We start from the raw sequence: 14,296 nt of genomic DNA on the forward strand, positions 1-14,296 counted from the left end.
CATAAACTAAAGGTGCACAATGGAGCGGTGACAATTATGCTAACTGAGGGTCTATTGAAGAGTATTTTTTTTTTTTTTTTTAGAAGAGGAGACTGTCAACAACTCCCTTCAGAAAGGCAAACTGCAAGCTCCCCTTAAATAAATTATTGTTAGGCCCATACTTAGAAAATAATCTCTTGTCTGTAATCTTATATTTTGGAAGATTAAGAAGGTGTGGGGCAAGGGTTTTGGCAATACCTCTAATTTCCTTAAACTCTGTCATTGTGATTTTAAACCTGAACGTATTATAGAAACTCCGCTGATTTCCTTGGTCAAGAATTGCCATCCAGCAATGGACTAAGGTTAAGTGACCCTGCTGTTTGTTTTAGATGTATAACATCAACTGTCTCTGACCCAATGACAACCAAGGCCTGTTCCCAGTTCACACCAGCATGTAAGTGTTTGACTAGTTCAATTAAAATCAGACTTCCATTTTATTGAAGAAAATGAAGTATTTTTCTGCAGTTTGACTATATCTGTTTCCATAAGAAGGGCACATTTGGCACTAACCTAATGATTTTTATGTGATGAGGCGCCTACCCCACACAAGGCGTGAGGAGAGAGAAAGGGCCAATTAACCCTGTGACAGGCTGCACCTGCAGGAGAGTCAAGTCTGATAAGCTTTTAATTGATGATGAAGCCCAGCTGGGTAAGGGGCAGGATAAGCTGCTCTAAAACCTGGAGGCAGCAAGTAAGAAGGGGGCTGCAGTAAAGAAGGCCTGCAGTCAGTCTCTGGGCTTATAGAGGGAAAGGAGGAAACCAGAGAGAGAACAGAAGCCTGGAGGGAAGGGCATACCCAGAGAAGGGTGGAGAAGGAGCCTGATAGAGGTGAAGTAGGAAGTAGCCCAGGGAAACAGCAGCAAGGTTTGGGACTGTGCAGACCTTGGCCTCTCATTGGGTCCCTGGGTTAGAACCTGGAGTAGTTGGCAGGACCAGGTTCCCCTATCAGCCACTGGGGAATGGCACAGAGTGGGTAGTGGACCAGAAGACTTCCTGAGACAGTCGTCCAATGGACTTTGATACCCCAGAAGGGGAGGACTAAAGCAACCTGGCCAGACGTTCAAGCCACAAAGAAGGAGCTCCCCGAGTGAGGAAAAGGGAATAATCTGACTCCAGAGAGAAAGCGAGACCACAGGGCAAGAAACTGAAGGAGGGGACATCAAACTAGTCGTGAGCTAATCCCCAGATGAGCCACCAGGAGGCAGCCCAGTGGTGAGTAGAGAACCCTGTGACATGCTAATACACAGACCTGTATAAATTCACAAAAAGAATAATTTCCTTGGCTGGGACTGCAGTAGCTCAGATTTCCCATCACATTTGTAAGGCCTTGTAAGGAAAGTAATGGTTGGGATTTTTCCAATTTTAGCAGCGAGGCACTACCATAACTTGATAGTAATATGGCATACACCAGTAATTACAATCAGTGAAGCCGGCTGGTCCAGTAACTTGACAGAAGTGGTTTAGGGTGGCTTCAGATATTTAAGATGGTAGCCTGGTAAAGCTCAGCTGCCCATCAGAGGGGATGTGCTTGGTTTCACTCCCCACACAGAGGTTAACTGCTTATTGAATGAACCCTTCCTGCTGACCAGCTGTAGGAAGAGGGATTAGGCTTAGATTTGAAACAGGCAGCTCATCTGCTCTCCAAAATGGGGGTGGGGAGGGAGTGATCTTGGTGGTTGCCTAGAAGGACAGAGATTTTAGGATCAATAAGGATATAAATGAAGGCCCTAGAATTAAGAAATGGGAACTTGTTTTGACTTGATTTTGGTTGTAGGTAGTGTGGCAAATTGCCGGCACTACTTTGTTGTGTCTCGCACTTTCTCTTCTTGGGGCGGGTTTAGAGCACCGTTTCTCGCCCCTGAACTGAGGTATTAACTGCCCCACTAGTGTCCTAGAGGAGGGGAGTGGAGAGGGAGGGACCCGGGCCTGCCCTCTACTCTGGGTCCTAGCCCAGGGGCCCTAGGGATAGCGGTAAACTGCTTGAACTAGCAGTTCCTTCCCCTGGACTACTTCCCTCTCCTGCCCTTCAGCTTGTGGGGCATCCTGCCCTCCCTCTGCACAAATCAGGCATCCCTTTACCTAGGGTCTTGGTCTTAGCCCACCGCAGCAGTTCTCCAAACTCTCCTCTGCTTCCTTCCAACACCAATCCACTCTGCTTCAACTCCTTTCCTTCTCTGATTGAAGCAGGAGGGTTTTATCAGGTGACTGGCTTCAGGTGCTCTAATTGGCTTCAGGTGCTTTAATTATAATTATAATTGCTTTAAGTATAGCAAACTTTCTTCCCTCTACAGGGAATAAGGCTTCCTTCTAACACGCTCCTGCTACCCTCTGGCCATGCTGTATCACAGTAGGCATGGCAAAACCTCCATGTTCTTATGCGTGATAGTGCTTATCTCACAGACACACCCCTCGCTAGCTTGCAAGGGAGGTCCACAGGATGGCTTCATCTGCCAAATACAGATTCAGAAAGTGATCAGGAAAAAAAGGATTTAAAGAAAATCCAGAGTCTTTGAAGAACTCCCAAAATGATGTCAGTCAGAGCTTTGTTCTTTGCAAATAAAGGGGGATTCATCAGTTCTGCCATCTCTCCTCTCTCCTCCCCTCACCTTGCACTTGCTGCCTTTAGCCTTTCAAAGACATTCACATGGTTACTGGCAGTTCATGCGAGTGCTGCTTACTCCCTTTACTTATCGATTTCACTGTTTTTAACTACAGTCCCTGACAGGAGAGAGGGAGACTTGCAGTCCTGCAGTCAGCGCTGTAACAAATAAAAGAGAGAGAAAGTAGCTCTATGTGTTTTGGAATGGTCCAGTGCAGTGTACTGCAGTGAAGCTGCTGTATAACTACCCTGTCTGCATTTTACCATGACTTGAGAAGAAGAAAATAAAGGGAATATTAACCACTTCAGGAGGAAGAACAACAAACAGCACCTCAGGGAGTAGTGATGGAGGCTCTGATAACAGCCATATAGGCAGGAAGCTGGTCATGTAATCTAAACCACAGTGAGATTGGGAACCTCCTGGGAAAGACAGACAGCAATCAGCACCATGCAGCAAAGCAGCGGGAGCACGGCAAATGAGGTTTTTCAAAGTCAGAAAGTTGGTGGTAGAGTCAGAGCTGCAGGAGCAGCTGGAAAATGAACCAGCAATCAGCACCGTGTAACAAAGCAGCAAGAGCTCAATAAATGATTGTCTTGCAATGGGGGGAGGGCTTTGAATGAAATATTGCCTAATTAATGGCTCTACCCTGACAGAGATATGAAGGGAAAGGTTCTCTTGCACGCAGACTCATCACCAGTGCTCTAAGAGGATACATTACATCTCTTCAGTTCTTCCACTAGAATTGATTTATTTCCCCTGCTGTAATTGGCAAGCTCTGATGGCTGTCCCTTACAATAACATGCCCTGCTTCACACTTCATCCTCCTTCCTCATGTATGGAATTGGTACCTCCTTCATAGAATCATAGAATATGAGGGTTGGAAGGGACCTCAGGAGGTCATCTAGTCCAACCCCCTGCTCAAAGCAGGACCAATCCTGAATTTTTGCCTCAGATCCCAAATGGCCCCCTCAAGGATTGAACTCTCCATGCTCATTCAAGAAGACAGTTATGCCATGTTAGTTACCTTGTTTCTAACTCCTCCTCCTCCTCTTTGGAGTATTGAAGGGAGTTGGAGCAAGTGCACGGATGAAATGCGGCCTGCACCTTTTCATGCATTTCAGGTTGATTTTTCGACCTGTGGTTTGTAACACACTTGTTGGGGATAATTAAGGGGAATCTCAAAATCAGAAGACAGACCAAAACAACACCCCCTAAAAACCAGCCTCCCTTTTCCGCAATCTTGGGATTTTTTTTAATACTAGTCTCGTGATTTCTTGTGTTCAGACTCATGATTTTTGAACATGTGGTTGGCAGTGCTACAGTATTTGTTTTGCATATGTTGTCCTGAAATCTGGGATTGAATGTGGTGTAAAATGTTGGGGCTCTAGTTTCCTTTGAATGAGCATGTACAGAGTGAGTTGAGGAGATTTCCTGCTACTTCAATACACTATTCAGAACTGATGGATAGTTGTTTCGCATCATGTGAGATACAGGCAGTCGCACCAGTCAAATTATTGCAAAGGTTTCTGCTCTAAGAACCAACTGTCTCTTGTTTTCTCATCTCTTGCTCTGCCTTGTATGGAGCAGTTGCAGAATCACATTCCTGATCCTTTTGTGTTTGCAGCTACGGACTTGCGCAAAGTGGTTACAGTGCAGCCAAGAATGTAGGCCAACATCTTTGCAATTTCCATTTGCAAGTAATTAACACTACTTTGATATTTCTTATAAGGAATGCCACAGTAACACTGATTTAGCAAGAGGCACATTTGTAACATTGCAAGGTGAGCTATGGTAGCTTTCTCTTTCTGTTTAACGTAACTTTCCATTTCTGAGTGCTAAGGATGCACACCTGGAGAAAATGTGAACCACAGGTGGGACCATGAGTGTCATAATCTTCGGTACAGTTTGGATGGGGCTATTACAAAGTCCAGATTTGTGTTCCTGAGAGGTAGAATCATCATTTGCAGATGAAAACTGTATCCTAAATACTGAAGTTACTGGTTTTCATGGAAATGGGACATTACCAGGAGAGTTTATGGATGCCTCTTACTCCAACACCCAAAGTTCAATGTAGCAAAGGTATTTTTGTACATGTAATTTCTGTAGAAAGGCGGGAGAGCTTCTGTATTCTTATTTACTCATTAAAGTCTTCCAGAAACGATGTTAGTCCTTGATGACAAATAGGCATGAATATTTCATCAGCCAGAGGCATATTTTGTTACACTTCAGACTTAGCATCTATGTACCTTTTATGAACTCCCATAAACTAAAGATCTGGATTCTTTTGTAGTCCTGCTCAGGCTGAGAGTAATCTTCAGTACATAAAATATACAGAATCCGCAGAGGTGTGTAAGAACTGTTAATTTAATGTAAAGAAGAAAAGACCAAAAGTTGAAAGCTAGGTGGTTGGGTTTCTTTGACCAGGCTCTGAACCAGGATTTGCTTTACATGTTAGGTGATTTTAGAATTAAATCTTATTTATGAGAATAATCACTGACTATTGGTTAAACAAAAACCAGCATGAACGTGTTATGTATTTTGTAATACTGATCCTTTTTATTCCTAAAAGGCTCACTTGCTATATAAATGCCAGATGATACCTGAGGGATATAGGAATGTATACTCTATAGAGCAATAAGGATTTGTGACTGTATTCCTTGTTCACCCAAAATGTCCATGTCAGGCCCAAACACTAGTATGTTAAAATGATGTCAGACTTTACCTTTATGTAAGCGGATGAAAGTGTTGACCATGATATAGCTGTTTGTATAGTACTTATGTTCAGCTTATCCAATTGTAGAGCTGGTGGAGCAGAAACTGCTTCCTGTTTTGCCTCCAGAAACATGGCGACAAATCCACGTAGGGATTTATAGAACATTTCCATCATCCAGTGGATTGAAAAGATGATAATCGCCCTCTGAAGTAGGTCCTGCTTTTCAGAAATGATGTGATGGAAACTGCAAGTAGCAGTTAGCAAATTCTAGACAGTTCAGCTATTTTCAGTATTTTGAAAATAGCAATATTGTAAGGACAGAAATATTAGGCTACCTCAGGGGTTCTCAAACTGTGGGTTGGGACCCCATTTTAATGGGTCACCAAGGCTAGTGTTGGCCCTGGGCCCCACTGCCCAGGGCTGAAGCCCAAGCCCTACTGCCCAGGGCAGAAGCCTTGGGCTTCAGCTTTTGTCCCCCAGCCCGGGGCAGCGGGGCTCGGGCGGGCTCGGTCTTCCATCCCCCCTACGGGGGTCATGTAGTAATTTTTGTTGTAAGAAGGGGGTCACAGTGCAATGAAGTTTGAGAACCGCTGGGCTACTCTCTTTGTGTGAGTATGTCACAAACACATCCATACACCCGAGTACTTTCATAGTACTTTGTGCTATGCCTTTACATTTCACATTATGAATTATCTGGAATAAATCCTTTAATATGGCAATTATTTATTTGTATTCTGCTAGCTCCCACAATGTGCTAGGCACTGTAAAAACACAAAAGAAAGCACATTCCTTGGTTTGAAGAGCATATACTCCAACAAGATACTGGGAATATTTTGTTTAATCCACAGAACGATAGTGGAAATTCCGTAGTTGAAACTTTTAAAACCAGATTAGATAAAGCACTTGAAAATGTACTGTGGAGAACAATGCCATACTGTCAAGGGGGATGGATTAGATGACTTCATAGGTCCTTTCCCTTTCCATCTCTGGTATCTGTGGCCTGGACAGTGCTTCACCAGATCCACATAATGGGGCTTTCTCCCCTTCATGCACAGAAGGAGGAATCGCTGAACCACTGTAGCACTCCCCACTACCTTATGTCTCTGGGCATGTCTACACTACAAACTTAAGTCTACTTCAGTTAAATCAATATCCAGTCACCGCAGTAAGTCAGTAGTGCGTGTCCACACCACACTCCTCGTGTTGGTGGAACGCATCCTCACTAGCAGCACTTGCATCCATGCTGAGAGCAATGCACTGTGGGCAGCTATCCCACAGTGCAACTTTCTGCAGGAGGTTTTGGAAAGCGCCTGCAATGCCTCATGGGACCAAAACATTCTCACAAGGGGAGTGGGAACATGGCTTCAACGTCCCGTGATGCAGTTTTCTCCTCCACACCCCTGATCTCAACTGAAACGCATAATATTTCATGCCATTAAAGGCTGGCATAGCCACACATATGCCATCTCCTGAGAAGCATGGACCCTGCTCAGCTGTGCACTCTTCTCTGGAGCATTACAAACACCACCTATCTTATCCTGCAGTATTTCCAGAGCTGGGAGAGGAGCAGCCATGCAGAACATGGCAATGTCCTTCAAGCAGCCCTGCTGGAAGGCATAGAACGAAACAATTCCTGGTTTCTGCTGGCAGTCCCACAGCAGCTGAACACAGTGGAGTGCCGTTTCTGGTCCCAGGAAACAAGCACTGACTGGTTGGATTGCACCGTTATGCAGCTATGGGATAATGATCAGTGGCCGCAGAACTTCCATATGCGCAAGGCCACTTTCCAGGAACTGTGCACGGAGCTCTTCCCAGCCTTGCATTGCAGTGACACTAAAATGAGACTTGCTTTGACAGTGGAGAAGCGAGTGGCAATTGCTGTGTGGAAGTTTGCAATGCCAGACTGCTACCAGTCAGTGAGGAATCAATTTGGAGTTGGTAAATCCACTGTGGGGGCTGTTATGATCCAAGTATGCAGGGCCATTAATCTCCTTTTGCTTAAGAAGGGTAGTGACTGTTGGCAACATGCAGGACATACTGGATGGTTTTGCTGCAATAGGGTTCCCTAACTGCGGTGGGATGATAGATGGCACACATGTCCCTATCTTGGCACCAGATCACCTTGCCAAAGAGTATATAAACAGCAAGGGATACTTTTCAGTGGTGTTGCAAGTGCTGGTGTATTACCAGGGCCATTTAACCGACATCAACATGGGATGATCAGGGAAGGTGCATGACACATGCATCTTTAAGAACACAGGTCTATTCAGAAAGCTGCAAGCAGGGATTTTCTTTCTGGAATGCAAAATAACTGTAACTCTTCTGCCAGGTGGAGCCAGCAGCAACCAGGACCAGGTTCAATATCTAGGGGTTCCTTTCCATTGATACCACACAGAACTGGCTCGAGCCCCCACCCAGTAACCTGGGAAATTTACACACCAAATACTTCCCCACTTGAAAGCACGGAGTCTGAGCATGGAAAAGAAACTTTTAATGAAAGGAGGGAAGTAACTCGGTGTTAATTTGGGAAAACACCGCAGACAGGGTTAATAAACATAAGCCATGAGTAAAAGACCCACCCCCAAGCAGGTTGGGCAGTGCCCTTTTCTCCTCAGGTTCTTAAGTCCAGCAACCCAAAAAAGTCCCTTTCACATGCCTGGCCCTTCTCTGCACCCCACTCACAGTTGCTGTCCTTGGTCAGTGCAGACCCACAGTTCAGAGATGCATCTGCAGAGTTCACCTCCCCTCCCCCACTCCCCGGGTGGGGTAAAGAGGTATCTTACTTGCTCAGCTGCTTGGGCACTTGCCACCCCTCTCTGCCAGCCACACTGCTGGCCACTCCTGCTGGCTGCCTGCTCACTGCTTCCACCAGCTGCCTGCTCACCGCTTTTGCTGCGCCTCTCCACCAGCCACCCTTCTACCACCTGTTGCGCCTCTCTGCCGCCCCAGCCACTCGTTCACCAGCTGACTGTCAGTCACCTTCTACTGCCACCTACCTCTCTGCTGTGACCTCTGCACGTCAGTCTCTTAGTAATTTTCAGCTCTTTGCAGGCTGGGAGAAACATCACCCATCTTAAGTGATTTCAGCTCTCAATGATTTTTAGCTCTTTGCAGGCTGGGCAGAAACACAGTCCTACCCCAAGGGATTTCAGCTCTGACTGGGCATTTAACATAATGAAGAGGCTCCTAATGAAGCCTATTTAGCTCTAACAGTGGGGAGGAACAGGTTAAACCAGTCTAGGGAGGACCCTTGAGGGTATGCAACCTCCTGGCTGGGGATACCCCCTGCCCTGCCCTGCCCTGCCTTGCCTTGCCTTGCCTTTCACAGGACTCTGACATTTGAGCCCCTGGCTTAGAGAGGTTCTTTCAACTGAGGGTGGCCCCCTCATTTGAGACAGATTAAGCCCAGTCCTGCTTTCATTTACTTCTACAATAATTACAACATGGGAAACCATATTTCACCACCCCTGCATTCAGTACTAAGGTGATTTGTACCCAACACCAGCCAAAGTTGATTACTTTGGCACCGCTGTATCTGTTGAATATGTAAGCAGAGCAGGAGTAAACTGTATTTACATAAGCACACCCAAGTCTCTCCCCCTCCCAGGTAGATGTCAGGGAAGCATTCATTCAGACCCTGCTTACATCACCATTGGTGACTTTGAAATGCCATTAGTGATCCTGGGAGACCCAACCTACCCCTTGCGCTCATGGTTCATGAAGCCGGATACTGGCCACCTGGACAGCAGCAAGGAACTGTTCAACTATAGACTGAGGAGGTGAAGAATGGTGGTTGAATGCACCTTTGGCCTTTTAAAGGGTCACTGGTGCAGTTTAGGTTAGACCTCAGTGAAAGCAATATCCCAATGGTTATAGGGTGAGAAGTTTTCCACAGGGGTGGGTGTGGAGGTGGATAGGCAGTCTGCTAATTTTGAGACGCCACATACTAGGGCTATAAGAAGAGCTCAGCATGGAACACTGCATCTCAGAGAGGCTTTAAAAAACCATTTTAGTAAAGACCCACAGTACTGTGCGCTGCTTCTTGAGTTGTGCCTTCCCATACTATGAACTTGCTGTGCCTGCTGGGTTTATATCTCTAGCAAATCTCCTTCATTGCCTCAGTTTCCCTGTACCTCCCCTTACCTCCTTTCCCCAGTGTGTGAAGTAATAAAGATTATTTCATTCTCAGGACATGGACTTTTATTGCACAAACATATTGGAAGTGAAAGATCAGAAAAAGAATGAAACCTTGGACAGTCAGTGGAATAAAATTGGGGAAAACACAGTGATTGTGTCTTTTAAATACAGTGGCCTTGCCTGTCAAAGATCATCATGTGTGCACCTTTTATTCATACGACCCTCCCCCAGTGTTGAGTGGAAGGGATATAGCACGTTCCCCCCTCGCCTTCTGGTACGTTTGGGAGAGGGAGACTATGGTGATGCAGGAATGCCATTCTGAGGGGCTGCAGAGGGAGTCTGGCCTCAAGGTGTTTCTCCTGAAGATCAACCAGACACCTCAACATGTCTGTTTGTTCCTGCAGAATCCCCAGTATCTCCTGCTGCATGCCACACTCATGCCCTCAGGGCCAGCCTTAGGGAAAATGGCACCCTGGGCGAACTTGTATTTTGGTGCCGCTTCCCACATCACCCCTGGCCTCCATGTGCTCCCTGGGATTCCCACCCCTCCTCCATCACCTCTGGGCCCCGCTGCCTCCCCCAGTGTTTAATTTGTATTGAAAGAGGTGCCAGAGCTGAACCCTGGCACAAATTAAGCACTAGCAGGGTGGCCTGACACTGGAGCATGCTGGCCGGGCACCCAGCTCTGAAGGCAACATGGCCAACAGCAGTGCAGAAGCAAGGGTGGTATGGTATGTGGTGTATTGCCACCCTTCTGTGCTGCTGCTGTGGCTTGTGATGCCTGTGCTCATCATGTGCCTCAAGGCGGGCTTTGTGCTGTCACACGGGGAATGCATCTTGCCAGTGTCCATGGCCCTCCTGCAGCCCACTGGCCAATCCTGGCTCACCGGGACACCATTTCAGATTTTTGGGGGCAGTAGGAAACTTTAACTGTGATTCCAGGGACTACTTAGGCACCTGAAAACTCTAGGGCTTTTTGCAGATAATAATTTAGGAATTAGCTGACAGGAATACTGTATCTAATTGTTATATAAAATATATATATATATATATATATATATATATATATATATATATATATATACAAACTCCAATTAAAGCCACGTTTAAAGTTCATATGTAAATTTAGAATAATCAAGAGATAATACAGCAAGATATTCCCAATTCCAAGCCTTGAGTTATCAGTTCTGGAGCTGTAATGCAGATACCAGAAACATATGTTTGATATTTTGTACACTATCTTTAGCAGAGATAAATAAAAATAAAAAAAATCTGCTTAAAATCTGCTTACTTTCTCTAACAGACACACTCTGTGTTACTACAATTATCTACTCTATTTTAGTCAATTGTTTTTCACTCCACTAAAAACATACTTAATTTTAACATATGTGATTAAGATTTTTTTCATTACAAAAGGGAATTAATTTTTCTAATTATTTTGGCATTTATGTTTACCGATCACAATCATGTACATGACTCATTAACACTTGACTCCATCATTGCTACTGGTATCATAGTTGGACCTGAATTTATTTTCATGCAAATTTGAAGCTATTTTAGAGATATAACTAAAAATACTATTTGAAAATAAGTGACCTTCATCTGCACAGTGTCTAAAGTTATATGTTTAGCTAATGGTTTTTAAACTGGCACTGCTAAGGTTAGTACAAGCTAACATTACATTCTAGAAGGATACTATTATTTGATTGTACCACTTTAAATAATGAATGACAAAGCACAATAGGATAATAAAAGTAAAAATGATAATTATCCCAGCCAGGACAGATTAGGCATTTTAGAACTCACTACTCAAGAATTAAATTTAAGCATAAGAGAGAAATAAAATTATATAATGCACAGACCATTCAAAAAACTAAAATAACAGTACTCTAATCCTTAACAACTTTGAAAGAATAAAATTACAGAGAATATGTGTGCATTGCAGGAAGTACCAAAAAGTGATGATGATAATACACGTGTGTGTGTGTGTGTGTGTGTGTTGGAGAGTATGTGAGAGAGAGTGTTGGGAGAGAGAGTGTGTATGAGAGAGACAGTGGGTGTCGGGGAAGCGTGCAAGAGACTGTGTGTGTGTGAGAGAGAGAGAGAGAGTGTGTGTGTGTGTGTGAGACAGCACGCTGTCCCTTTAAGCAGAGTGGCACTCAACAGTCTGAAGGCTTCTTCAGACAGCAGCAGTCACCAGCAGTTCTGTCCCCCAACCCCAGCTCAGCAGAGATGGGGGTACATGGGGGGCAGAAAGAGGGGGACACCCTGACATCAGCACCCCGCTCCCCCACCATTTGCACAGCAAACAGGAGGCTCCAGGGAGCAGCTGGCCGGGGTGGCTCCAAGGCAGGGAGCAGGAGCAGCTGTAGAGCTGGGGGAAGCAGCTGCTCCAGAGGCGCTCTGCTTCGAATGGCACTCCGGGCCTTTGCCTCATTCACCCGTACCAAAGGCCGTCCCTTAAACCCATTGGAGAGCTCACATTTCCCTGGGGTCCTCTAATCCCATGAGGTGAACCTCTAATCCCATCCACATGCTATTCTCACTTTACTTTCCCCCCAGTGGTACTATTTATACTCTCCATGCGGTATTCCAGGAAACTCTCCTGTTACCAGCCTTGCAGGCCCCTTCTATACCTCTTAGGCATCTATCAGGTCCCTATGGATAAACCACCTGCTCTGTACCAGTCTCCTCCCACCATACAGAGACCCACCCCTATTCTTTCCTAGGCTTTCTTGGCAGAGAGAACTCCGTGTTCTGAGGGGAGGGCTGCTTCTTATAGCCTGGGAACTCCTTCCCAGCATTCCTAGCTGTGCCTCTAACTCCTATCAGGCCTGCAAACAAGTCCCAGAATACCCATGTTCTGGACTGAACCATGACTCTGGCCATGTTGGACTTGTGGCCTATCTTTCAGAGCCAGTCACAGTCCCCATGTTTATCTCTTAATAATTAAAATCAATTTTCTAGGCACATATACCCTCTTCTACCACAGTGATACTAGAATGTCTTATGATAATACTTAATTTATCCTCATGAGACCTTTGTGAAGTAGAGATTATTATCCTAGATTTTACAAACTGGAAACAGAGGCAAAGAGAAATTGTGATGTGCCCTAGGTCAGACACAATGTTCTTCACAAAACTGGTAATTCAATATAATTGTAAATGGGGAGTCGTCACTGATTGGGTTTGCTTTGATGGGGTCTGACAAGGATTGGTTCTTGGCCCTCCACTATTTAACATTTTTATCAATGACCTGGAATAAAACAAATCATCACTGATGAAATTTGCAGGTGACACAAAAATCGGAGAAGTGGTAAATAAGGAAGAGGACAGGTCATTGATTGAATGATCTGCATTGCTTGGTAAACTGGGTGCAAGGAAACAATATGCATTTTAGTAGAGCTAAATGTAAATGTATACATCTAAGAACAAAGATTGTAGGCCATACTTACAGGATGGGGGACTCTATCATAGGAAGCAACAATTCTGAAAAAGATTTGGGGGTTGTGGTGAACAATCAGTTGGACATGAGCTCCCAGTATGATGCTGTGGCCAAAAGAGCTAATGTGATCCTGAGATGCATAAATGGGAATCTTGAGTGGGAGTACAGAGTTTATTTTACTTCTATATTCAGCATTGGTGCAACCATTGCTGGAATACTGTGACCAGTTCTGGTGCCCACAATTCAAGAAAGATGTTGATAAATTTGAGAGGGTTCAGAGAAGGGCCACGAGAATGATTAAATATTAGAAAACATGCCTTATAGTGATATACTCAAAGAACTCAATTGATTTAGCATAACAGAGAGCAGATTAAAGGAGTGACTTGATTACAGTCTACAAGTATGTACATGGGGAACAAATATTTAATAATGGGCCTTCAAATTAGTAGAGAAAGCTATAAAATGATCCAATGACTGGAAATTGAACCTAGACAAACTCAAAGTGGAAATAAGGTGTACATTCTTAACCGAGAGTAATTAACCGTTGGAACAGTTTACCAAGGCTCTTGGTGGATTCACCATCAACGACCATTTAAAAATCAAGATTGGATGTTTTTCTGAAAGATAAGATCTAGGAATTATTTTGGGGAAGTTTTATTTGTCCTACACAGGTTGTCAGATTAGATGATCACAATGGTCCCTTCTGACCTTCCAATCAATGAAAAACTCAGTCCCAGACCCATGCCTTAAGCACAAAACTATCCTTCCTCTCTACTCTATGTGGTTGCATTGATCCATATGGTAGATGGCTCCTCTGACATAAAATATTGGCCAGAATGTTAGTTCAACAGGTCTCTAAGATAGCTTCACATTTTTAGGACTAGCTCACTTATCATTAGTGAACTAAGTGGCCATATAAATGTTTTAGACTATCTCAGATGTCTGATTACAACAGAATATAAATAATTCATTATAGAAAATTACCTTGGTGGCATTGATACGACAGGAATACAAATTGGATACAGCAATTGCAAAAGAGCAGTACAGTACATTAAACAAGGATTTTAGGGTTTTTTGCTGAAGTACCCTGGACTGAGCTTCTTGGGTAAACTTTGCTAAGACTTCTTTTTTTGAAAAGATACCTTTCTAGTGAGAGTGTTTTTGTTGTAAACTATGTAATATACAATTTCTAGTTTATAGAAATGTAACCATGAGAGAAATTCAAAGTCCTTCCATGTAAATGTGTGAGTGTGTATACTGGAAATATACTGGCAGTAGTATCGACAGTTCTATGCTACAATACTGGAAGTATTATACCTGTGATATGTGCACAGGAGGTACCTTTCAACAGACCTGGGAGGCA

The 14,296-nt window shown here is 44.3% G+C and overlaps 1 protein-coding gene across 1 annotated transcript in view; it reads left to right on the forward strand.

The window, feature by feature from the left end:
* The first annotated feature begins 348 nt into the window (after positions 1-348).
* MYO3B (myosin IIIB) overlaps positions 349-14,296 on the forward strand; it is a 329,793-nt gene continuing 315,845 nt past the window's right edge. Inside the window, exon 1 of the mRNA XM_073306891.1 lies at positions 349-433. Within this exon, the coding sequence (XP_073162992.1) occupies positions 432-433 (2 nt within the window). The 5' untranslated portion in view covers positions 349-431. The remainder of the gene's footprint in view (positions 434-14,296) is intronic.

The sequence above is a fragment of the Lepidochelys kempii genome, chromosome 11, assembly GCF_965140265.1.
Source record: "Lepidochelys kempii isolate rLepKem1 chromosome 11, rLepKem1.hap2, whole genome shotgun sequence".
Taxonomy (NCBI): Eukaryota; Metazoa; Chordata; order Testudines; family Cheloniidae; genus Lepidochelys; species Lepidochelys kempii.